This window comes from Lepidochelys kempii, chromosome 8 (genome assembly GCF_965140285.1).
Source record: "Lepidochelys kempii isolate rLepKem1 chromosome 8, rLepKem1.hap1, whole genome shotgun sequence".
Lineage (NCBI taxonomy): Eukaryota > Metazoa > Chordata > Testudines > Cheloniidae > Lepidochelys > Lepidochelys kempii.
The window spans coordinates 54,990,547-55,017,242 of record NC_136387.1 but is presented as its reverse complement, the minus strand read 5'-3'; the positions used below and the strand labels follow the sequence as shown (position 1 = coordinate 55,017,242).

The window sequence follows — 26,696 nt, the reverse complement described above, 5'->3', positions numbered from 1 at the left end:
CTAATTCACTGGGCAACAAATATTTGCCAGGCTATTACCTGTGCCTCAGTTTTCCTCCTGTAAAATGAAGATAAGAGGACCTGATTCTCAATTACACTAAGCCCCTAGATACTGCTCAGACTAGTATAAAGGGGCCTTAGTATAAATGAGAATCAGGCCTAACATATACCTAGCTCAGAGTGGTGTTGTGCAGTATAACTCATTAATGTGTGTAAAACGTATTAGGATCCTTGGACGAAAGGTGCTATAGCAGTATGGAGGATAGTTATTCTTGAAGAATTTTTTATTTTAAACACATCTAGAAATAGGGAACCTGATTCAGAAGTAAGATACCTTTTACCCCAATCTTTGTCGATTTCTAGACCTGAAGAATCAATGGTTTTGGAGTTTCTGAAATGTTTGGGTAGAAATACCAAAACACCAAAAGAGAGGCTGTTCTTGTGATATTTTTAACACAACCAGAAGCAAACCCAAGAAGTCTGATTTGAACAAATAACTTTGGTCTTTATTTGATCTGCATCTGAACTCTGAACCTTGTGAGATCAACCCACCAACACTAAACATGACACCAAGCTGAAAGCACAGGAACTGACAGATTTGGCAAAGAAACGACATATGTAATTCAATGAGGTCATGAAATTCTCACTGTGTAAGACTGGCATATGATAGGAGTTTAAAGATGAAGTCCATTATTCCGTTGATATAATTTAAGCTGTTGTTCCACAGGAACCAGAATAAATATTTTTTATTTGTGTTTATGTTTTCACTGTCTTTTTCGCCTCAGCCGTCTCACTGGATTGTCACCAGCAAGGAATAATATCAGGAGAAGCCGAGGTCTCTTGTTATTTCAGATCCACAAATGTCTCCACATTTCGTTTTTTGAAAAGCCATGATAAATACTAACACAAATTCTAGAACTGGCACATGCTACAAACAGGATATTCAGTCGATTTCTTGTTGAAATTTACTGCACATCGAAGTAATTAATAAACTCAGCTTGTGCACATAACAACAAGCAGGATTAGTGAGCTTTGATCAAGGATATCTTCATGTACTTGAGGGATCAACATAAGAATGGCGATACTGGGTCAGGCCACTGGTCCAACTAGCCCAGTATCCTGTCGTCTGGCAATGGCTGATGCCAGATGCTTGAAAGGGAATGAACAGAACAAGGCAATTGTAGCCCATATAGCAGTCTTCCGTGCAACAGGCAAAAATACAATCCATTCTCTTGTCAGCTGTTAAAAGGGCACACAGCCACTTCACACCACCCATACTAAGGGCATCACTCTATCAGATTAAGATCATGAGATAACCAAAGATAACAGTTAACCTTTTGCTAAACTGAAAGACAACAGCCATGTTCTGAAATCGTGTCTTCCTGGCAGTTCTCCAAACATGCTTTATTTTCAGTGACTAAAACAACACTAACCAACAGCAGAAACTAGATGTAAAAAAAAAAAACCACTCACATTCTAGTATAGGTCCAACAAAAATCCTGAATTTTCTTACTTTCTACCAAACACTCATCTCTGTATACTGCAATAATGCAAGCCAGTTAAATAAGGAAACGTTCTCTCTCTGTCTTATTTACTCTCCTTCCAGTTCCTTAATAAGTAGATTAGACGTAGGCCTGTATTGAAACACCAAACCTACGCCTCACTGAGCTGTACAAAAATTTGGATTTGGCAGCCCTAACTTTTGCTTCCTATCAGTTTTGAATCCATAACAGGATTTTCTCTCTACTTCCCTAAACACCAAGTTTCTCAAACAGCATCTTCTGACGGATTGTATCAAAAGCATTTTTAAATCTCTAAATAATTCTAGCTCCTGGTTCTCCAGTGCCCACTCTTGTAAATAATTTCAAGAAGTTAGAGAGGCAGTTGGAGAGGCAGAGAGTGGATCAGTTGATGTACACAAGCTCATAGCTGGCATGTTTAACCATCTCTGGGGGCTTGCTGACAGGGTGTTCCCCGAGAGGAGCTCCTGGCTGTGGTATCCCCTTTCTCCTTGGCACAACACTGACAGAGTGTGTTGATGCAACATGGCCTATGTGTTTATTCAGGCTCTCTATGTGGGGTTAGTTTGGGGTTTTTTTTGGGTAGGTGGGGTTGTCCTTTTGTTTGCACTAGCTAATGTTGGTTTGCCGGATTTATAGTATTGATGAATTCAAGTTTGATCTTGGTTTTACTTCACTGATTTAAAAAGAACTGTCCTGATTTAAACCAATGTGAGACAAGAATTATACCTAATATTCTTGAATTGTTTTTGTAACTATTCATAAGAACATAAGCATGGCCATACTGGGTCAGACCAAAGGTCCATCCAGTCCAGTATCTTGTCTGCAGACAGTGGCCAATGCCAGGTGCCCCAGAGGGAATGAACCTAACAGGTAATGATCAAGTGATTTCTCTCCTGCCATCCATCTCCACCCTCTGACAAACAGAGGCTAGGGACAACATTCCTTACCCATCCTGGCTAATAACCATTAATAGACTTAACCTCCATGAATTTATCCAGTTCTCTTCTAAACCCTGTTACAGTCCTAGGCTTCACAACCTCCTCAGGCAAGAAGTTCCACAGGCTGACTGTGCGCTGAGTGAAGATGAACTTCCTTTTATTTGTTTTAAACCTGCTACCCATTAATTTCATTTGGTGGCCCCTAGTTCTTATATTATGGGAACAAGTAAATAACTTTTCCTTATTCACTTTCTCCACACCACTCATGATTTTATATACCTCTAGCATATCTCCCCTTAGTCTCCTCTTTTCCAAGCTGAAAAGTCCTAGCCTCACATGGGACCTGTTCCAAACCCTTAATCATTTTAGTTGCCCTTTTCTGAACCTTTTCTAATACCAGTATATCTTTTTGGAGATGAGGGGATCACATCTGTACGCAGTATTCAAGATGTGGGCGTACCATGGATTTATATAAGGGCAATAAGATATTCTCCATCTTATTCTCTATCCCTTTTTTAATGATTCCTAACATCCCGTTTGCTTTTTTGACTGCCGCTGCACACTGCGGGGACGTCTTCAGAGAACTATCCACGATGACTCCAAGATCTTTCTCCTGATTAGTTGTAGCTAAATTAGCCCCCATCATATTGTATGTACAGCTGGGGTTATTTTTTCCAATGTGTATTACTTTACATTTATCCACATTAAATTTCATTTGCCATTTTGTTGCCCAATCACTTAGTTTTGGGAGATCTTTTTGAAGTTCTTCAGTCTGCTTTGGTCTTAACTATCTTGAGCAGTTTAGTATCATCTGCAAACTTTGCCACCTCGCTGCTTACCCCTTTCTCCAGATCATTTATGAATAAGTTGAATAGGATTGATCTTAGGACTGATCCTTGGGGAACACCACTAGTTATCCCTCTCCATTCTGAAAATTTACCATTTATTTCTACCCTTTGTTCCCTGTCTTTTAACCAGTTCTCAATCCATGAAAGGATCTTCCCTCTTATCCCATGACAACTTAATTTACGTAAGAGCCTTTGGTGAGGGACCTTGTCAAAGGCTTTCTGGAAATCTAAATACACTATGTCCACTGGATCCCCCTTGTCCACATGTTTGTTGACCCCCTCAAAGAACTCTAATAGATTAGTAAGACATGATCTCCCTTTACAGAAACCATGTTGACTTTTGCGCAACAATTTATGTTCTTCCACGTGTCTGACAATTTTATTCTTTACTATTGTTTCAGCTAATTTGCCCGGTACTGACATTAGACTTACCGGCCTGTACTTGCCAGGATCATCTCTAGAGCCCTTCTTAAATATTGGCGTTACACTAGCTATCTTCCAGTCATTGGGTACAGTAGCTGATTTAAAGGACAGGTTACAAACCATTATTAATAGTTCCACAATTTCACTTTTGAGTTCTTTCAGAACTCTTAGGTGAATGCCATCTGGTCCAAGTGACTTGTTACTGTTAAGTTTCTCAATTAATTCCAAAATCTCCTCTACTGACACTTCAATCTGTGACAATTCCTCAGATTTGTCACCTACAAAAGACGGCTCAGGTTTGGGAATCTCCCTAACACCCTCAGTCATGAAGACTGAAGCAATGAATTCATTTAGTTTCTCTGCGATTACTTTATCGTCTTTAAGTGATCCTTTTGTATCTCGATTGTCCAGGGGCCCCACTGGTTGTTCAGCAGGCTTCCTGCTTCTGATGTACTTAAAAAACATTTTGTTATTACCTTTTGAGTTTTTGGCTAGCTGTTCTTCAAACTCCTTTTTGGCTTTTCTTATTACATTTTTACATTTAATTTGGCAGTGTTTACGCGTATATTTACTTCACAAGGATTTGACTTCCACTTTTTAAAAGATGCCTATTATCTCTCACTGCTGCGTTTACATGGTTGTTAAGCCACTGTGGCTCTTTTTTAGTTCTTTTACTGTGTTTTTTAATTTGGGGTATACATTTAAGTTGAGCCTCTATTATGGTGTCTTTGAAAAGTGTCCATGCATCTTGCAGGGATTTCACTCTAGTCACTTGTACCTTTTAATTTCTGTTTAACTAACCTCATTTTTGCATAGTTCCCCTTTCTGAAATTAAATGCCACCGTGTTGGGCTGTTGAGGTGTTCTTCCCAAATAAATTAATATATTCCCCAGGTCTTTACAACTTCTGCCTCTGAACATATGCACCATAGGGGCACTGGGTTATCATAGGCTGAGAGGGAAATCTGACCTAAAGAAGTCAGTTTCAGTTAAACTGAACATTGATAATTTATATAAGTTAGGAGGAGCTTCTCATCCTGTGACTTGAGCCATCACCTTATTGAGCAGGAGCTGGGCGGAGTAAAGGATACACCTTACCCTTTTATGACCAAATTAAAAGCAACAAACAGCAAACAAACACTCTTAACCCAAAACAAAATCCGGTCTGCTCCATCCTGTCTCCTTAGGGAAGGTCACCTCTCACTTAAACTTCCTAGTGGTATCTCTATTGCCCACTATTTGAGCAATCAGTTCCTCCTACAGCATATAGAAATTCACAACTTTGTTCATCTTATAAACTACTGCTTATATAGGACAATTTCTGCCTTTTTATTTTACTAGTCTTTCAAAGCTGGAATACTTTATCTTCCATTTTCTCAGGTTCAATCCCTTTGCACAGCTAGAGGCAATTGCCATCTATTTGTTTAAAAAAAAACTTTGTTCATTATTCTTCCAGTATTGAACAGAAATCATGTGGCAAACAGTTTCAACTCAGCCAATAATTTAATGTATTTATTGGTTTCTATAATGTGCTCAATTGCAATTTCAGAGCCCATGTACATAACTCTAAAAACCTCGGGGCCAGATTCTGATATCAGGTTAAACACAGAGTAACTTCATCAGGTGACCTACTCTGTATTTTCCCTGCAGTGGCCAAGATGAGAATATGGCCCCAGAATGTATACAAGAAAGGACAAATTGCTAACCAAATTACCAGCACCACCCTCAAGCAAAATCCAGAGTAAAAAGAAGAGTCTTGTGCAATTCAATTTATGATTCCATATTGTTCCTAGAGCATTTATTATACTTGGCCAGAAATAGGACACTGACAAATAATTCATCAATTTAGCACTCGGACTCCCAAGCCACTAGCACACATCATTGTTCGGCAATCCCCATTTAAATAACTGTGCACAAGTTCAGTAAATTCTTTGTACAGCTTTCAATTGCTGTCATTTCATTTTAGATATCACTAGCCGAATATAGAGTACAAGACAGCTTTTTTTTGTAAGGTAAAAATAAAAAATATATATCCATAGTTCTGATCTTTACCAACCACAGATGTGACACATAGGGCTGGCCCGAAAACAAAAATTCACTTTTGCAAAAAGTTTGAGGTTTCGGCATTTGCTTTCATTCTGCATCAGAACAAAAACTAGACCTTTAAAAATTTAAAGTAGAGAAATATTCACCTCAGAATAGCTAATATGCCATTGGCGAGACACTCACCTAGGATGCGGGAGATGCTGATCAGCACCAGCTGAGCACTCAAACCACCCAGCTATTGGCTATTCTGGGGAATAGGGGTCTCTCTAAATGCCATCCAGAACCTGAGAAGCCTTCCTGACAAATTTTTTGTTGAAACTAATAAGTTTCACCTTTGACAAATCAGCATTTTCTGATGAAAAAGCATTTTATTGAAAAATTCCCAACCAGCTCTAGTGACATCACTTATGGATACTGTTTTCAATAAAGAGAAAGCAGAACATCCTAAATTAATATACACATATGGATTGATAAGGCTAAGCAACACTTTGGTGGAACCAACACACATTCAGGGTCTGATTCTGATCACATACCTCATTTACGCCAGAGTGACTCCATTGACTTTAATGGAGTTATTTTTGATTTATACTGGTATGAATAAGAGAATCAGACTCAGTATCTTTAGTGATATGAAGCAAACTACTCTCCCTCCACCGGCAAACGGATGTCAACAGGGGCTAGATCCTCAACCAAATCAATTAAAAAGAAATGTGCGTGTGTGTGTGTATATATATATATATGCAATAGTCCCAGATACATAATGTGCCCATCGATGTCACAGTGGGGAGGATAAGCCTATCTGTGTAGCAACAGATCTTCCAGCCCCACCTTCCTTACACTGGTACACAGGGAACTATGCTGGAGTTGACAGCGTGAGAGTGGCAATACACCGCCCACCAGTGTGGAAAAATAAAAATGTTGGCAACTCCCTAGCATTACAAAAATATCATGGGCACTTTAATGTTCATACAGCATGGAGAGGGCTGAGGTTTTTAAGATCTGGGTGGTTTGTAATGGGAGTCTCACATTATTTGGTGCTTTTGTTAGAGTTCCAGATGGTAGAATCAGGTTACTACATAATAAGCTCAGCTTTCCTTTAAAAAAACAAAAAACAAGAAAACCCCAAAAGATAATTTTATAGCCCTTGTGGCTAAAGAGAAAAGCATGAAAATGTGAAACCTGAACATTCCAACACCAGAAGAAAAAGAAACTACTCCCCTGCTGTTTATTTTTTAAATCTCATGATTTTTCTAGTGCCTGATTTGTGATTTTTGAATGCTTGGGTATGGCAATACTGCTAGAGCAAAATGCATAGAACTAAATTTATTTATGTTGAGAGGATGCAGAATCCTGAAATTTGAACTTGTGATTCAGGGTATCTGGCTTCTGGCTTCCATTTACACACTTTCAACCAAACATACATTGAGCCAAATTCATCTCTAAGGTAAACCAGGTATGAATTTAGCTAGCTTTCTACAGTATTTATTACTGTTCTTAGATGTCTGTTCTCATCCCACGTACAACAAACAAACTAGCTTTAGCAGGCATTACTACTTTGGTCTCCAATCCTGCAAAGACGTACACATGTGCTTAACTTTATGCCCAAGAGTAGTCCCAATGACATCAGTTTGTTCTTTTGTTCTTTTATAGGACCAGAGCCTTGATCAGAATTTTTATGAGCAAATAAAACGTGCCTTAGAAATAGTGATTTCTTCACTACACTGACTTATTATCTCTCTTCAGGCTCCCATTCCTCACTGAACCTTCCTAGGTGATCTTTGGTTCAAATACATATATGTTACCTTTTTCAAGTCCATAGGCTACGGAGCTCTCTCTCTTAGGAGGACAAAACACTGGGTGGAGGGAACAGCCTGTTTCTTTAAAAGGAAAAAAAATTAGTGCAAGTTGCAATGATTTTAAAACTATGTTAAAAAGTTAGTTACGGAGATTATCCCATAATAGCTAAATTACTGGGAGGCTAAATGGTGGGCTGCACCAGTTTTTCATTCTACGCATCCGATTTGAAAATCGTGGTGTAATTCATCAGTGAAAATGTATTTAGTATCTTTACCCCAGTCTCCACCATCAATTTCATAAAAACCACCGGACAGTTCAGTATCATTAGCAGAGTCTGCTCAAAGGAAGGCCAGCACTGAAATATTTGGGGCAATGTAGATGAGGATCAAGAAGCTTTGGTGTTCCTGGTTAAAGACAAAGCTGTTTCCTATTTTTGCATGCTCTGAATTCACAAACCCTGCACTCTGGCTTTCACTTTTCACCAGCCCCCAACAATATTTTCATCAGTTGTCTATTGCTGCTACAAATACCAAAATAGGCGATGCCAGGTCATCTTCCCTTTGTTACAGTCTCCACTGTTCACCACAATATTGGGATCAAGGGGCCTGATTCTGATTTCACTTATTCCAGTGTACATTGGGAATAACTCCACTGAAGTCAGTGAAATTACACTTGTGTAAAAACAGTGAGACACAAACACCAGAACACATGGGACTTGCGGGCACTTTGCAGGATCCAGCCCCAAGTCTCCAAATGAAACTAAAGCATTAAATCAAAAACAGCTTTGGATCATATCCTGCTTCTCCCTCCCCGCCCCCATATTTAAAGTCTTAAGATAGAACAGAAACATTAAGTTTCTGATTGTTTAAGGACCACATGACTCTTCTGTACTTTGAACTCAGATAAACTTATTACTGAATGAAGTCATGTGTAAAATGCTTTCCAGTAGAGATTATTTTGAACCAGGCAGTGCTAAGAAATGCTACAGAATTTCAATGCTCAGAGATTTCAGCAGAAAAAAAAAAGGGAGGGGGGCATTCTTGTACAAAGTGCATTACTTAGAGGGGGAATACTAGATCCCCCTTATGTAAATATATTTGTACTAGAGACAGCAAACTTTGGCTTTTTAATTTGGCTAATTAATGGAGAAAAATCATTATCACACTTCTGGAACTATATCTATACTTTAGATAAATGTTTGCCAAGTTCTATATAAACCCTTAATCCGTGTATTTCCTTCGATGCAAAAGAAAATCTCGATAAATCATGTTATCCTTATTTTAAGTAAATAAAACCAATATCAGTAATTACACTCAAAATTGGCAAACTTGGGATAGATTGGGGTGTAAGGAGCTTCATAGATTCTGAAGAGGTACATGATTGCATCTAGTATTTGGAGAAGATGTAAAAGTGAGGTCCTGACCAGTTGGTATATTTCTCTCAAGAACAAGAACATATGGCCTATGTCTTGGCCAAATTCCAACTTGAGTAATTATATGCTGACCACTTAAATTCACCCTGTAGTTTTAATTGAATACAGTAATTCTCTTCACTTCCTTCCATAAACAGTTGTATAGTGCTGTTGTGCACCATTAAATGGCAACTGCTGTCTGCCCCAGAGATGGCTGCATTTCAGGCGTAGATGAAGGGATTCCTATATAGAGAGAATACATGTTTGTGTTGTGGTTTAAAGGTTTTACTGGAATGAGTTTGGAATGCCTAGCAAATGCCCTGCCTATCACTGTATTATGTCAGGATGATGCTTTTTGTATGGAATATGGGTACATTGCATAAATGATTTTTTTAGACACTTGGCAGATTTCACACACACCCCAGCCCCCGCAAAAAATTAAAGACCCACTCTCCACACTGCTGCAGCCCAAAACTCCTGTGTTCCTCCTGCAGATGGAAAACTCCCCCATTGACCAATACAGGGTTAAGTCCATAAGGAAAGCAGATAAGTAGAAGAGAGGGTGCTGGAAGCGCTCTTGGCTAAACACAGGGGCAGCCAGACAAAACAAAAGACTTCTGAGGGTCCTTATTGTTCCCTAAGCCTGTGCACTGGTTAATTGTTATGAATAAACAGAATGAAGCTAATAAAATATTTATACTCCTACAGTGTAATCTAAGGAACTCAGAGCACATTACAGATATTAATTTGTTGGCTCACAACCCCTTGCCTCTGCAAGGTGCTGTATATAAGTACTATATCCCCATTCTACAGAAGGGGAAACAGATACAGAACTATAGAACCAAACCCTGGGCCCTTAGTCAGGCAAATGTCCCATTGGAATCAATAGCATTTTTTCCTGAGTAAAGATTGCAAAATTCGGCTTTAAGGCTAACAAAAATGATTACTGATTTGGGGTGCCTCAGGTTAAGTGTCCAATTTGATACACATTGAGTCTGACTTTCACAAGTGTTGAGCACCCACAGCACCCATTAACTGCAACTAGAGTTCTGAGTGCTTAGCACTTACAAAATAAAATAAAATAAATAAATAAATAAATAATCAGACCCACAGTGTCTCAAATTAGGCTCCCAGAATCAGAAGCCACTGTCTCTGTAAGCAATCCAGCCCAGTGGCACACTCAGAGGGGCAATGCTGGGGATAGTGCCCCCTCACCAATCTGTATTTTAACCACTAAACCATTTGCTAATGTTTATAAAGTGCTTTGAGGATGAGATGTGCTAGGTAAGTGCTCCGTGTTATTGACTACAGCTGTACACTTGACAAGAATTTCTTTTTGTGGAGAGTTCCACAAGGTCACCAGCTGCTTCATCCACCAGACCTGGACATTTAAGAAAGTTAAATAGAGCTTATACAACTAAATTGGCATCTAGCCTTTCTTTTTCTTTTTTCAACAATTTAAACAACAAGGCACAGAAGCTGACTTGTCCTGAGAACCTGCTGAGTGGTCAGTTTTGTTCCATTTTGCTTAAGTGTTTTTTGATGTTTTTTGCCACCCTTCCTCTTTTGACCCACATTCCTCCACTATGAGAATAGTGTATGTGGCAAATGAGAAGCAGAGCTCTGCTGTATTCACTGATTCATTTGGAGTCCGCTCCCCTGTCGGTTCCACTCTTCTTACTTGGCAGGGGATTTAAATTGATGAGAATGCTGCAACCTGAAGCACTACAGTACAGGATCCTTGTCATTTTAAGCCCCTGCAGGCTCATAAGGACAGAGCTGGCAGGGAAGCAGAGGGCAGATGCACATATGCACTCAGGTCACATGCACACAGTCCCATTTAAACCCAGAGTCTTTGACAGGTTACCCTGGGGCTCCCAGCTCCTCAGTTAGGATACTGCAGCACTAATCTGGGAGGCTGGAAGATTTGCTGTTGTTGTATCAGAGCTACATAGAGTTTTAGGGGAAGAGGTCAGTCTCTTTGGCAGCACCTTGTTAAATGTCATAATAAGGTTATAAGATGGGTGAGGTTATATCTTTTATTGGACCAATAAAAAAAATTAATTCCGCCACCTTGTATATCTAACATCCTGGGACCAACATGGGTGAAACAACACTGCATACACAGAATAAAGTTGGCATGGCTACAACAACACTGCAAACAGAGAATAAAGTTCAAACCATTCTTATGGCCAGTTAGTATAAAATGCTGAACACCACGTGTGTGCTATGCTGCCATCCTGTGGCCAGTCTGGCTGCTCATGGAGGGCAACAGTAACACACACCTTTCTCCAAATGCTTCACCTTTTTTCTATTTGCTAGTATTGGCAAACTACAGGAGGTCTGGAGAGGTGCAGATAAGCCCCTCAAAAGGTGTTTATCCAAACTCTGAGGATTTTTTCTTCCTCAGAACCACTCTTTTTTATTATGAGTACTATTTACCATTTAAGCACCAATGTGCTCATCAGTGTAGAAGACAGATAGAGAGTCCTTGCCCTGATGAAATTACAGTGATCAAGACAGACACATACAAGACTGAACACAATAGGACACTCAGTGTGAATATTTTCAACATCACACGGACAGTGTTTGTGGGCTTCAGGAAGAGATCCTTTAGGACAAGCGTGGGCAAACAAAGGCCCGTAGGCCAGATCCAGCCTGTCAAGGCTTTGGATCCGGCCTGCGGGATTGCCAGCCCCGTGGGGCAGCGGGGCTAAGGCAGGCTCCTTACCTGCCCTGACCCCGAGCCACTCCCAGAAGCAGCTGGCACCACGTCCCTGCGGCCTCTGGGGGAGGGGTTAGTAGAGGGCTCCATGCGCTGCCCTCGCCTGTAGGCACTACGCCCTGCAGCTCCCCTTGGCCTAGAACGGGGAACCACAGCCAATGGGAGCTTCGGGGGAGGTACCCGCAGGCAAGGGCAGCGCACAGAGCCCTCCGCCTCCCCCTCCCCCGGGAGCTGCAGGGACATGGTGCTGGCTGCTTCCGGAAGCGGCGCGGGGCCAGGGCAGGCAGGCAGGCAGCCTGCCTTAGGCCTGTTGCACGCTACTGCCACCCTGGAGCCGCTAAAAGTAAGTGGCACCGGGCCACAGCCCACACCCTGGACCCTCCTGCACCCCAACCCCCTGCCGCACCCCACACCCCTCCTGCACCCCAACCCCCTGCCCTGAGCCCCCTGCCGCACCCCAACCCCCTGCCCTGAGCCCCCTTCCACACCCCAACCCCCTACTCTGAGTCCCCTGCTGCAGCCCGCACCCCAAGCCACTGTCCTGAGCCCCCAACCCTCTACCCTGAGTCTCCTCCCACACTCCACACCCCCTCCTGCACCCCAACCCCCTGCCCTGAGCCCCCTCCCACACTCTGCACCCCCTCCCACACCCCAACCCCCTGCCCCAGCCCTACATTCATGACCCTGCATACAATTTCCCCACCCAGATGCGGCCCTTGGGCCAAAAAGTTTGCCCACCCCTACTTTAGGAGAACCCCAAATGAGAAGCAGATGGAACAATCTCCTGAAGCAGGTCCTCATGCACAGGAAAGAGCAAGGAATTTGGCAAAAAGACAGGAGTGTGACAAGGAAACAAAAGGAGTAGTGAAGCTCGAGTCAGCGGAGCAAAGAGGATTTGCAGGAACGCAATAAGAGCCAAAATGCAGGTGGAAGGAGGAAAGCCAAGCAGGGCCTTGAAAGCAATGATGGGAAATTTAAACTTGAATCAGTGGGAAAGGGGGAGCCCGCTGGAGCTTTTTGAAAAGGAAGTGATAGGGTCCAACTGAAAAAGGAAAATAATTAGCCAGAGCATCTTTAAGTCAAATCTTGTTTACCTTACACAAAACTCCTATTAACTCCAATTTGGAGTTTTTTGAGAGTATGATTAGCATGATTTGGCCCACTGTATATCAGACTGCTTACACACTTATTAAAGATCCAACGATCATAAACCTACGCAAGGACTTTAGCAAAATCAAGATTGAAGCAGGGACTATTTTGTGTTACGTGTATGCACAATACCTAAAACAATGGTGCCTCTTTGTCGGATTGGCTCTACAGATGAATAATAAATAGTTACTTGGTATCAATATGCCAAATAAATATTTTGGTTTGTTATACCTGTGCACTTTTTATCCCCTCCCCCTCAAAAAAAAAAACCCAAAAAAACCCCCACGTGTACCAAAATATCTGAAAAAAATTAAGGGAACTTAATAAATGAAGAGAGAAAATGAAATACTGACAGGCAAAGGAAAGAAAGCTAAACACAGCAGACTGTTTGAAATACAAACAAATGAAAAAGTCTCATTTGTGTCTGCGTATCCTAGCATTTGGCAATTGCAAACATCAACATGAGGTTGCCTTTAGAGTCTTCACCACGACTGTAGTAGGGTTGTCACACCTCAGTAAAGTTATACAACAAAATTACAAGCTGGTCTATGGAGACAAGGGGAAAACAACAGGTTTTTTTTTTTCCAATTGAACAAATGATCTTAACGCCCACCCCCTGAAGTTTGTAATATTTATTAGACTAAAATGGGAATCAACAACTGGACTTAGGAAAGCCTGTGAAGTAGACTACATATACATTGACTACTATCCTGGCCTGGAGATGTATTGATGGTAATTATACTTTTTTTTAAACTATTTGATTGTGCTCAGATTGTATACAGCAAATCTAGTGATCCAATTTCTGAAAAGTATGCAATGCTTTTTATATATATATATATATATATATATATACACACACACACTTTGTACTTTTGTGGGAGGGGAGGTAGTAGCAGGAAGAGACATTTTCTGATTAATTTATTTTAAACACAGAAAGCAGGCCTGCAAAAACAAGGACAATCTGAAACTCATATTGCCAACTTGCCCTCTCTTCACTTGAAGCTGCAATCCACAAAGCTTTCTTGTCTGTACTTGTGCACCAGCATATTCGTTGGAGACGAATATGCATTATAATGTTTGCTGTGTAAGTGCAAAGGAAATGGGAGAGATAAATTATTAGTTTCTTTTTTCTTCTTTCAGGACTGTCAATTACAGAAATATGAGTGGGGAGATTTTCCAGTACAATATGAACCCAGAAAGGGAAACTTTGTTCCAGGAATATCTGGCAAATCAAGGAACAGTAGTAAAGCCCTATTATTGGCAGACACTGAGCAAAAGCTGTGCCAAATGCCCCTATCATATACGGACAGGTGAAGAAGCAAGAGTCCCTTATATGGAATTTCATAAGGCCTTTGGATTCCCATATGGGCTAATGAGTCATCAAAACAAACACCTTATATTCTATGAACTGAGGAGCTTCTCTGGGACATTAGTCCAAAAGGGCCATGCAACCAACTGCATTAAGTATAACATCCACCCAGAGTCCATGTTATTTGAGATGGGTGGCTATCTGGATGCACTTACATATGACTATGACAGCATCAGGTACATAATTCTTTATTCCAACTACTCTCCTTGTAATGAAGCTGAGCACTGCTGTATAAGCAAGATCTACAACTTCTTGACAAAGTACCCAGACATTACCCTCTGTATTTATTTCTCTCAGCTTTATCACACGGAGGATGATTTCCCCGTGTCCATATGGAACTGTGAAGCTTTACGAAGCCTTGCCAGCTTGTGGCCTCATGTGACTTTGAACCCATTATGTGGTGGGGTCTGGCATTCCCTCCTTTGCAATTTTGTGAGTGGTATGCCAGAAGCAACCCTTTATCATCCAATTTTACCTGCAAGAGCATTAGCTGACCAACAAAATTCACATAAAATTAACAACATAACAGGAATTAAATCTTACTTAATGAAAGCATCTCCCCAGGCAATATATGAAAATCTAAAACCCCAGCAGAATTTGCAGCAAGACTATTTTGCTAACACACCCTCTCATCAACTTTCACAAATGATGAACGGCAGATTGCCACCACTGATGAGTCACAGCCATTTGGTGCCTTTCACAAGCAAGTTTCTGCCTTTTGGGGGGCAACATTTATATCCCAAACCTAAAAATATTGTAAGGCATTTAAAGATGCCCAAAGAGTTATTTAATTATACCAATCATTCCCAAACCTTTTCCCATGGAAGACCTGTTCAGGTGGTAGAAATCACTGAACAACTTTTAAGCAGCAAGACCACAGATACCAAAGGGCAAAAAAAAAAAAAAAAAAAATCCATCTCTTATGAAAGTTAATACACAGAGGGACTGGATGGTTCAGAGAACTGTGATGCTGAGGATATGGAAACTTTCACCTTTAGAACACTCGTTTAAATCCAGTCTAGGCCAGTAATGATGAAAATTCAGTACCTGCCCATGACTTTTAGTGACTTACAATAAATGAAGTTGACGGTCTCAATCTGATTTTTACTGGAGAGGTGTCCACATCATATAAGACGTCAGCATAACTAGTATCCTTGTTGGAAGCCCCGGCACAAGGCAAGGATGAAAAGGACAATATAGATCAAACACTGCCTGAATCCCTAGAAGTGGTTCCTTCAGGTAAGGGTGGACATACATGGGGGAACACTACACTCCCACTACTTGTCTTGTGAATAAAAAAGCCTTTACCCTCCAAGGTTGCCACCTCTCATCAGCCAGAAGTTCATGTAATATGATTTTTAAATTAGATTTTAAAAATATATAAGATTAGAAATATATAAAAAATGAAATTGAGTGAACACCAAAGAGATCTCTTTCCTATCAAGTTTAAAAAGGTGGTGCTGATAGCATATAGAGTATGAAAAGTGAGTTGTTTTATAGATCAGTGCTTTCACTGTTGTAATACAAAATATTTGTTACGAATATTTAAAGTGTTTTAGTTGCAGCGTTCTATAGCAAAGCTGGTAACTTCTGATCTCTAGCAAAAGGGGCTTTGAGTGATGTTACAGAAACCTTAACCAAAAAAATACCAATTAATTCTGCAAAACCAATTCTCCCACTCCTTTTTTATTTTTGTGACCTTGATCTTGCAAGGTGCTGAGTGATTTCACTTCAGGAAATTCAGGGGGACAACTCACTTGCATGAATCTTTGCAGGGTTAAGGTCACAGTATGAGAACTCCGTACTTCTAAATCTTAGTAACATGCAATCCTCTGGGGCCCTCTTCAATCCCGATTGAGTTTTTCCATTGACTTCAGTGGGAGTTGGACTGGAATTTTAAATTGAACTTCTTAATGTATATACAATTATTTAAAAAATGAACACATTTATTTAAAGGAATGCATGATAAAAATCTTATTTAAAAAGATTATCTGTTATTAATACCTTAGACGATTAAAATGGAGTGTTTTTTAAAATGTACTATGTCTGTATTACTTTCTGCATTTCACTCAGCTTGAACAGTAGAAGTTGGCTAGTCAGTTTCACTTTTGGTTTAAAGTCAATTTTAATTTCCCCTTGTTATGGATTAGCACAAGGCTTTTGAGTTTGGGTTCCCAGCACCAGAGGACAAAGTTTAATGTCCTAGAATAATATATTGTTTTGAGTATTAGGAAAGCATTATGATTCATATTAGATTCTGTAAAATCCTTTTTTGTAAATCCCAGATTTTGAACTCAAACTACTTACCAATGTCTATTTAACATACAATACTAATATAATTTATACCTCAAATCTGATTTCAATATGTATTAAGGACTATTGATTAAAATGTTTATATCAATATAAAGGAAGGGATTACTGTTTGAAAATAAGAGTAGGAACAGGGAGTCAAGTTTTTGGGGTTTTGGCCTCAACTCTGTTACTGATTCATCATATGACTATGAGTAAAACTCACTATAGCCCAAATTCTTGTAGTTACCTCGATTTTTTAAGAGCCTGATTTTGGATACTTTGGGCTAGCAACACCAAGCATGCCTGCTCAAAAAGGAGACAAGTGAAATTGAAAACCTGCCCACCTAGAAACTGCAGCAGCCAAAATCAAGGGGCACTGCTGAAAGTTTGGACACTTCCGTGCCTCAGTTTCCCCGTCTACAAAATGGGGCTGTGAGCGCTAACCCTTCTCCCGAGCAGCTGGGTGGGGTGAATGAATTCGTCAGCACCCGGAAGCACTCGGGGCGCCCCACTGGAAAGCGCTGGAGAAGCATTGCAGGAAGGGAGACAGGCCTCGGGAGCAGTAACCTCCTTCCTGCCGTAGCCCCTGAGGACAGACGGGGGACGGGCCACACCGGGGCTGCCAGAGATAAGCCGCACCCCGTACACCGGTGCGTACCGGGGGCTCACACCCACCCGGCGTGCAGAGGCTCAGCCTAGCCCAGCGGGGCCGGATCGGGGGCTTCGCGCCGCACCGCGCCCCCTCAGAGGCCACGACGCCCCCATAGAGCGCCGCCTGGCTACCAGAGACCGCTCCTATGGTAACAGTCCTCCTCACGCCGGGAGAACACGTGACCACCTCCTGCCGACCAATAGCAACAGCTCACCTGCTCCTCCCCAGACCCTGCCTTCCTCCGCCCACTTGAGGGTTGCCTTCTCTACGCCTCCGCGCAAGGCCTGCCGGATGCCGCAAGAGAAAGAGGAAGTCTGTTCAGAACACATGCGCAGAAGGGGGAGGTGCGGAATTTAAAACACGCATGTGTAAAAAGAGACTCGCAGTTGTGTTGCGCATGCGCCCACCCACAAACGGCGAGCGCGTATGGCTATTACGTAGGAAGAGAGTGTCGATCGAGCGCGATCTTTCCTACTGCGCGTGAGCGGAAGTGAGAGGCGGAAGGAACTCTGCTCCTTGCGCATGCGCAGTGTTGCTCGCTGTGGGCAGTAGGGGGCGGGCACCGCCTTGCGGAGGGGAGCGGACGAGAGGCGCCGGTAGGTTCTGGGGCGATGGCGAAGAGCACGGTGTCCTCTGCGCGCTTCCGCCGCGTGGATGTGGATGAATATGACGAGAACAAATTCGTGGACGAGGAGGATGGAGGCGACGGCCAGGCCGGGCCCGACGAGAGCGAGGTGGACTCGTGCCTGCGGCAATATCCTTCCGCCAACGCCGGAGAAAGAGTCCTGGCCCCTGGCGCTGAGGCCAGGAGCGCGAGGGGAGGAGGGGGCTGGCCCCCTGCCCTGCCCGGTTCCGTGCCGAGCCCCGGGGCGGGGAGTGGTCCCCAGCCCTCGACTGAGCCTACCAGGCTTGTAGGATGCCCAGGGCACAGGAAGGGGGATGGGGCTCGCCTGTGCCACCCTGCATTGAGTGTGCCAGGGTCTTGCTGGCCTGGAAAGTTACTGTCTAGGGGAAGGGGGAGAGGATCCTCCATGTCCAGTGCTCAGATTCACCACAGCCCTCTCTCTCTCTCGAACTGGTCTCCCCTGTACATCTGTGGCTCCCTAGGGGCAGGCTTCAGGTTGGGCAAGGACAGCCAATAGCACCTAGCCCCACAGAATGAAATAAATAACTGTTGTCTTTGAGTGTAAGTGCAGGAGTAGGAAACACACAGATTAAAACCCAGGTGTTATGTTCTTAAACAATAGATTTTCAATTAAATGTGTTCCAAACAATGTAAAACTTCCTAGCGTGTCTCTGTCTAATCCCTGGCTTGAGCACCATGCTATCCATGGAGACAGTTGCCCCTCTACAATTGTATTTATATATGTTAATATTAGTCAGCTTTTTTTTATTTCCAGTTCTCTGGGGCGGGAAGACACTTGAGGATGTGGTCTTGTCTGTCCTCACAAGAGCAGGAGGGAGGAGCAAAGAGAAAGCCCTGCCCTCAAACCCCTTTTCTTAGGCTTCAGGGTTGGAGGAAGTGTGCACTCTGTGTGGTTTTCCTTTTATGGGAATAATTGCACCCAGTCCGTGACAATCTAATTGCTTTTCACTTCCACATATTAAAGCATTTCTCTTCAGGAGTGCCTTTTCAAGGCGAGGCTGAACCACGTAGGATTAATGACAGGTTTCAGAGTAGCAGCCGTGGTAGTCTGTATTCGCAAAAAGAAAAGGAGTACTCGTGGCACCATAGAGATTAACCAATTTATTTGAGCATAAGCTTTCATGAGCTACAGCTCACTTCAACGGATGCATTCAGTGGAAAATACAGTGAGGAGATTTATATACACACAGAACATGAAAAAATGGGTGTTCATCATGCACACTGTAAGGAGAAAAGGAGTACTTGGGTTTTGTGATTCAGTTTTGGCAGTTCCTGGAGGTGGGGGGAAAAAAAACCTGAAAGGCAAATTTCTGTGCTCAAAACTGTGAAACCCTTTAAGAAAATTCAAGTGGGAGCTGCTTAGCTTCCTTTTCTGTACAGTCAGCAGGAAGCCTGAATTACCTGTGTCTCTAGAGCATGTTTTGTGCTCCTTCTGGTTCATGACAGTGATGAAGGCAGTCTTGGAATCTTGTTGTTCTATAATGAACTCTATCTGTGGTGCATATTAGTCATGTCACTTAATGCACGACTGGGAGGTTTTTAGATACCACAGTGGTGGATGCAGTATAAGAATCTGAATAGAAAACTCTCTTGAATCATAATCAACTACAGTGTGATGAATTGACTGACAGATTGACCTTTCTTTTCAATGTTTAGTTTGAGGTCCTGACTGATGGTATTTTTCCAATTTATGGGCCACAGATGTTCCCACTAACAGTTTATTTCAGCAATCACATCATTCTGTATTTTGCAAACAGCCGTGCTATAGCTTGTTGCATGATATTTTGCCATTATGTGTGGTGTTTGAAGATAGAATGGGTGGAATGTCTAAATGTTTCTATTATTTGGATCCTTGTTCTGTGATTGGTGCTCTCCAGTACTGAAAACTGGACCACCTTAGTACTGTCCCATTGCTTTTAGTAATTGGCTAGTATTTGTTACCTTACGTTGCACTCACTGAAGTGTTCAATATGGAAGATGTTCTCTCAGCAACTCCATAGCTGATATTCCAAGTAATGAACAAGTTCCATGTGAACCCCACTGTATTGTGACTAGCTCTGCTGCTTTCCAAGTCCTTGTTTCCCCATCTTTCCTTAACCATTGTTCACAGGGAACATGATGGCTGCATTGCAGGCAGCCCTGAAGAATCCTCCAACCAACACCAAGAACCAAGCAGTAAAGGTGAAGTAATCAATAACTCTCACATTTATATGCCATGCTGTGAATTTTCCTAATTCTTTGTCCTCTATAGATTTCTCACTTCCCCTCTCGAGACTTATTAAGCTCTTCCCTTTTGCCAAACTATACTCTGCCAAAGTAGGCCCATGAAAAAGGCCCCAAAACAGTAGGCACTGATTGGCTACTGTGTTGAGTCCATAATTCTAGCTAACAATAAGAACTTAGAAAGTATAAGCACTCCCAGGATAGAGCTTTGACTATACTGTGCACACATACTTGCCTGTTGGATAAGGCTCCCAAAAACTAGTTTTGAGTGTTACGGATGCCCAAAGCAGACTGAACGATGCACAGATAAACTATAGGAATCTACCATACTGTAGCCACCCACACAGCTCTGTTTAAAGTGGAGTTCTGCTCTAAGCATTCACTCTGTAAGAATATATCTGTGGGATTCCATGTTTGTTTGTGACACTAGACCAAATTTCCCAGTAAAGATTGCTTCCCCCAACTGCCAGCCCTACAAATTTACTTGGGATTGTGAGAATCACTTAACGATCTTGCTAGCAAGGGCATCATCAAGTAAGAAATTCTGCAGGTAATTTTGCCCTTTTTTTACATCTGTGACAATGTTTCCTTCACTAGAATTGCACTGGTATCATTGAAGGTATAATACAAAGACATTAGGGTTGCATAGGGGCTACTGTAACTTAATTCTGAAGTAGGGGGCAAATAAATCTAAGTTGCTCTTCCACAGTTAAGTTGCTTCTGCAGGGCTAACTGTAGTAAAGTATTAAAACTTCTGACAGTGAAATACACGACACAGTACACATGGGGCAGATCGGCTGTACAAAGTAGTGCCATTGTACAAAGTGTTTTTCCACTTGGAAAAAAGACTTAAAATATGACTGGTGTCCCAAAGCCTTGTGAAAACCTGCAGACCTGGCAGCTCTGTCTCGCGAGCTTGTTCTTGGCATCATTCTTCTTTTAGAATAAGAGCCTCCCACCAAATCACTGTTGCTACTACATATCTGAGAAGGCTCACTAAATCAAATGGCTGCAGGATGTGTCTGCTTACTGGGAAAGATAATGGCTATAATTCCTTTGGGAAGCAACTGCAGACAGTACTTGCTCAGTGGGATTATACACAGGAGGAATCCATTCTAACAGTTAAGGTTTCTTTTATTGCTGAACAGAGGAAGAAAATTACTTTTTGGGGGCGGGGGAGAAGAGGTTGATACTTACAGAACGGGTGATGATAGGACCTAGCCATGCTACACAAATTCTTGATCCTGAAATGGCATCAAGGTCAGTTCTCAAAAACAGTTACCTGAAACATTTGGTGCTAGTAGTTGTATTTCAGCATGGATGTGACAGTTCAGCTGCTTTTAACTGTGGCTTCAAATGTTTGGGTTGGCCTCTGTAGATTAAGCAGTCATATTACCAGGAACTATTTCATGCTGGTAATGCTGACCGGGCCTTAAAGATGTTTTCCAAAGATTTTGTAAAACATTGCGTACACAGAATTAAAGCAGTAGTTATAATACAGTAGTCAATGGGGGAAGAGAGGGAGTAAAGCTAAGGTATCAGACAGTGCTGAGTAGGGATACTTCTGAAATTTGGGAGCAGACTCCTTTAAGATCACTTCTGTTCCACAGCAGTGCTGTCCATCTAGACAAAATGTAAAATAAGAGGAGGCTTAGGTTGTGAGAGGAAAGCCAATCAAACCCTTAGTCTTCTTAGTTCAAAATAAGTTGGAACTTTCCAGTCCATAACACATTAACAGTGATAAAGTTCAGTATAGCCCTTATACAGTACTATGGGTGGAGTCCTGCAAACAAAAGCCAAGCTTGGTGAGCAGAGATAGAAACCTAGAAGAGAACAAGCTTGTTACAAAGCCAGTGAAGAAAATGAGTGTCTCTTTTTTGAGACTAGCTTCCTTTGCCCAACTGGGGATGCGCTACCTGTTTAACTTATCTAAAACTTAATTTCAAATTAATTACATATGTTAGCTGTAAATTGAAATTCATTTAGAATTACAGATCTGTGTAGCAAAGTCAGTTGAGGTCATGCTGTCATAGGGCAGAGGTGGACATCTGTTCTACAGTTTGCTTGACAACTTGGTGTGTGTATGAGCTGCCTTAACAGAACATTTTTGCATTGTTAAAAATAGAAATGTTCTGCCTCCGAGAGCTGAGAGATCATTAACGTTTGGCCGCAGACCATGTGAGTATGGATCAGCTCAGTTCCAGGTTGTGACTTTTTCCCTCGTTTACAGGATCGTGCAGAAAGCATTGTCCTGAAAGTCCTCATCTCTTTCAAAGCCAATGATATTGAAAAGGCAGTACAATCTCTGGACAAGAATGGAGTTGATCTGCTAATGAAATACATCTACAAGGGATTTGAGAGCCCCTCTGACAACAGCAGTGCTGTGTTACTGCAGTGGCATGAAAAGGTGTGTTGATCGTCTGTCACTTTTGGCCTGATAATTTGCGTTAGCAGAGACCCTTACATCCAGGACTCTGTCTTGAGTCCAACAAGAATCATCCTTTGTGACAAAGTGCCTCCTCTGCCTTGGTGGGTCCTGCGGTTATTGGCGGATTTGCTCGCCTCTGAGATTCACAGCAGCCCTTGCTTGTGGCTCAAACCTGCCATTCACTCAGCTAACCTCATCACTGGCCAGCATAGAGAAAAAGAAGGAGAATAATCCCCACAGTCTCTGGGGTGGGACCTTTCCCTCTGGTAGGACCCACAGGTCAAACACTCCTCCAAGAGGGGGGAGGGGGATCGGGGGAACCCAGGCCTGCCCTCTACTCCGGGTTCCAGCCCAGGACCCTGTGGATCACAGCTGTCTACAGTGTTTCGTGTAACAGCTGTGTGACAGCTACAACTCCCTGGGCTACTTCCCCATGGCCCCTTCCCAACACCTTCCTTATCCTCACTGCAGGACCTTCCTCCTCATGCCAGGTGGCGTTTGTACTCCTCAGTGGTCCAGCAGCACACCTTCTCACTCCCTACTCCTTGCGTGCCCCTCACTGACTGAAGTGAGGTCCTTTTTAAACCAGGTGCCCTGATTAGCCTGCCTGCCTTAATTGGTTCCAGCATGTTCCTGATTGTTCTGGAACTGCCCCTGTTATCTTACCCAGGGAAAAGGGACCTGCTTAATCTGGGGCTAATATATCTCCCTTTGATCACTCTTCTGTAGCCATCTGGCCCGACCCTGTCACACCTTCTTCCCCTTAAAATTCCAGTGTTCGTATTGCAACAGTTGGGATGGGAAGGACAAGGTTCCCCAGGGAACCATGTGAAATTAATACACACTTCCTACTGCATATTGATGCATGCAGACTTTAGAGGTGAAGTTTGATCATGTATTAGGTAAAAATGAAAATGAGCCATTACATACTTCCTAAAAACTGTCGTCTTGCACCGAGGCAATATAATCTAAAGGTCAAAGCTGGGGACTTAGCTGGGAATAGAACCCAAGAGTCCTGACTCCCCCAGTGACTCTGGCTTGTGCCAGTTATCTAATGCCTGAATCCATTTCCACATCTATAAAATGAATGAAGTAATGCTTTCCTATTGCAGAATGCTGACGTTTAGTGTCTGTAGAACACTCTGAGATGTTCAAATGAAACGTACTGAAGTCCAAGTAGTAATTGTTTGTCTCTGGTTATTGTGGCTTTATATTAACTGTTACTTCTCTGTTTTCAGGCTCTCGCTGCTGGAGGTGTAGGGTCCATTGTCCGTGTCTTGACTGCCAGAAAAACGGTTTAAGTTCAGCAGCCAGTGACTGCCTGCCGTGGGTGTGCAAAATGCTGGTACAATGACCAAAACAACCAAATGCCACTGCTGCCCTGGGGGTAGCATCTGTCTCTCAGCTTGCCTTCTTGCTTCCTCTCTCATATCTATGACAAAATATGCATATCTGAGTTCCTTTTGCTGTTCGGGTAATAATAGAGGTGCCATTTTATTTCTAATAGGAGTATTTGGTACTCTCAAAAGCATTTCAGTGACATATACACAAGTCTTTGTGTAAGATGATTTACATTCATGTATTATCATGCCAGATTTTGACTTGACTTTCCAAGCAGATACTGAGGGACTCAGGGCAGTGTCTTAATTCTTTAGCTAACCAGGCAGTGTTCAATGTAAGCTGTATGTTTTAAAAGATGGTGCAGCTATTAATGGAAACTGGACTATGCTTCTCCTGTTCAAACTCTGAACCCTACAGCAGCAAGTACAGTAGAAGAACAAGCTCTGGCTCAAAAGAACCAGAATATCCATCCAGTGAGTTGAGTATTTTTTCCTATCTCACCTTTATGGTTTATCTCTGTTTCCTTTGATCATTCAAGTCTTGGGTCCACAATGGGAGAGTCACACTGTTGCAGAATTGTCTGAGGCATCACAACACAGTTGTATGACATATTTAAGGATGACGGTCCATTTCCCCTGGGCTTTAACCTAGTGAAGCTTTCCTTTTTTGGACCTGAGATCCTGATGAGGAAAAATAGAAGGGGCTGTTATACAGTTAAATCCCATTGCAGCATGTTGGGGCGGGGCAGGGGGGCAAAAAGTGATTGTAGCTAACACAATGTAGTAGCTGCCTTTTAGTAATCTGAGAAATGCAGACTGGTGCCTAATGTGTCCATTGCAAAGCCCCTTGATCAGTGTTCAGGTACATGGGATCCAGAAGAGATTAATTTCTGATCCTAATAGGTACGCACTCCATGTTATATTTCAGTACAAAGTGACTTGGGTGAATCAAGTCAAGTCCCCAAAAAAGACAGGTGCTTTTTAAAATAAAAATTTTCCAAAGGCCCAGTGCACCCCAGCCCAGGGATAACCTTGAATGTGTATGACCAGGAGCAAGGCCAGCCTGTGTCTTACATTCACATTTTACACCAGTTTAGGAGGAACTCGTGAAAATCTTTGCTGTTTTTTGATACTTGCTTTTTTTTGTAAAATTATAAAGATCAGATAATAAATTGTCACTGAATATTTATTTAATGTTTCAAATTCCTTGGTGTTAATTGTTCTGATAGCTTTATTTCTGAATTTGGGAAATTCACACAGTAACAGAAGGATTGAGGAAGGAAAAAAGCCGAAATAGTCACCTGACTTCTGCTCTTCACCTCCAGTCTTTTTCCTGCCAAGGTTGTTTCCGCAGCAGCACTTTGCACGTGTAAGTAATCATAGGCCTGGATCATATTGTAGCAGTCTTGAATGCTCTACCTAAATCAAGATATGTGGACACCAACACTATTCAAAAATGTAGCTGTGTTTTCCAACTTCATTGGGTCCTTTTTTGCACACGGACATATCAGTAAGAACAATGAAGAGATTTTTAAACTCATTCCCCCACCCTACTTTCCTTATGAAAATGATTAGCTAGGAAAGGAAAAAAACAATAGCTCCTGAAGTCTCATTCTTGTTAGTTCCTGCTTTTTTTTTTTTTTCTTACATTTTTTTTAAGTGCTGAAAACTTTGTGGCTACTTCATGTCTAAGTGAATTCATTTGAATATTTTCATCCTGGCCTAATTCCCAAAGAAATATTCCATCACTGAGCAGTGGATTGCATGGTCACTTTGAAGTGCTTATGCATAGACTAGTTGCTCTCTGAATAGGACTTAGGCCATTTCAGTGAGTAATGATTTTGGGTGTATCCATTTTTTTGGTGCCCAACTTGACTGTTTTAAAGGGGCCTAATTTTTCAAAGGCAGACACTTTGACAGTCAAGGGTCAAAGATGCCTTAAGTGAGGCAACCAAAGTTACGAGTCACTTTTGAAATGTGCATCTAGCATCTACAGTTTTCTTACCAGTATTAAGTTCACATTTAGTTGTGAATTGGAGTTTGCGGGGAGAAGTCATGAATGTACATGTAAGGATGAGGAATAGTGACATTTGTTCCACTAGGAAAAAAGCTTTCTAAGCTATATTATTTGCATTGAGTGAATAAGTCCAATTTGTTAGCATTGTCAGTGTTTGCTCCACAGTGGTCTCTGCAGTAACTAATTACAGCTCTTCATATAACTTCGCTCCCTCCATACGAGCTCCATTGCTCTGGTTGGGGAGTGTGGGATCACAACCTGCACTCAAGCAGTTACCTATTTATTCTGCCTTTTCTGAAGTCAGTCTGAGGCACCCAGCAGTGATTTGCCCCACTGCTAGTATCCACCACCTAATTCAGGTAGTCTTAAACAAAACCAAGATGTATTGACAAATTACAGAAAGAAAAAACAAACGAGGGCTAGGGACAAAATACTTTGCTAGTCAAACACTACAGAAAATTTTGGTAATTTGGGCCAAGTTCATGTTGCACAGTGTTAAGATAAAATATGGGAAAATCAGGTTTCTCTCTCCCAGCCTAAAGTCTGTTTCCTTTTCCCAGTTCCGTGTGTCTCACAAAGAAAAGGTATTAACTAAATCCTCTTACCACTTATGGGGATCAGTTCTCTGCCCTATTTAACATACACAAAAACAAACATCCTACCAGCATGATGTACTACATATTTTATCTGCCTTTCAGTCCCAACCAGGTCTGGACAATAGACATTATTCCCATTTCCACTAGTTCATGTACTGTCAGTCTCTTGCTCATTTTAGTGATGAGATACATTATTTAGGCATGACTGCAGTACATTTGATTCATAGAAATCTATAAACCATATCCAGTTATAGCTGTCTTTAAGGTCTATGTGA

The 26,696-nt window shown here is 42.0% G+C and overlaps 3 protein-coding genes across 9 annotated transcripts in view; 2 read left to right on the top strand and 1 right to left on the bottom strand.

Annotated features, from left to right (window-relative positions):
* RGL1 (ral guanine nucleotide dissociation stimulator like 1) overlaps positions 1 to 17,475 on the bottom strand; it is a 150,684-nt gene extending 133,209 nt beyond the window's left edge. For 4 of the 7 annotated variants that reach the window (XM_073356637.2, XM_073356644.2, XM_073356642.2 and 1 more), the window contains exon 1: positions 17,386 to 17,475. The gene's annotated coding sequence lies outside the window, so the exon portion shown is untranslated. Of the gene's footprint in view, positions 1 to 7,578; positions 7,652 to 15,299; positions 15,322 to 17,194; positions 17,216 to 17,385 lie in introns of those variants that run through there. The other 3 variants (XM_073356640.1, XM_073356641.2, XM_073356638.2) reach the window with 3 other exon arrangements.
* On the top strand, positions 14,045 to 15,160 carry APOBEC4 (apolipoprotein B mRNA editing enzyme catalytic polypeptide like 4). Its single transcript, XM_073358289.1, has one exon. It carries the CDS (start codon positions 14,045 to 14,047, stop codon positions 15,158 to 15,160), a length of 1,116 nt encoding a protein of 371 aa, XP_073214390.1.
* A 192-nt stretch (positions 17,476 to 17,667) lies between the features above and the next one.
* ARPC5 (actin related protein 2/3 complex subunit 5) lies at positions 17,668 to 24,997 on the top strand. The gene is made up of 4 exons (XM_073356650.2): positions 17,668 to 17,926; positions 19,927 to 19,998; positions 22,271 to 22,447; positions 23,707 to 24,997. Exons 1-4 carry the CDS (start codon positions 17,783 to 17,785, stop codon positions 23,767 to 23,769), a joined length of 456 nt encoding a protein of 151 aa, XP_073212751.1. The 5' UTR covers positions 17,668 to 17,782; the 3' UTR covers positions 23,770 to 24,997.
* Positions 24,998 to 26,696: the final 1,699 nt, after the last annotated feature.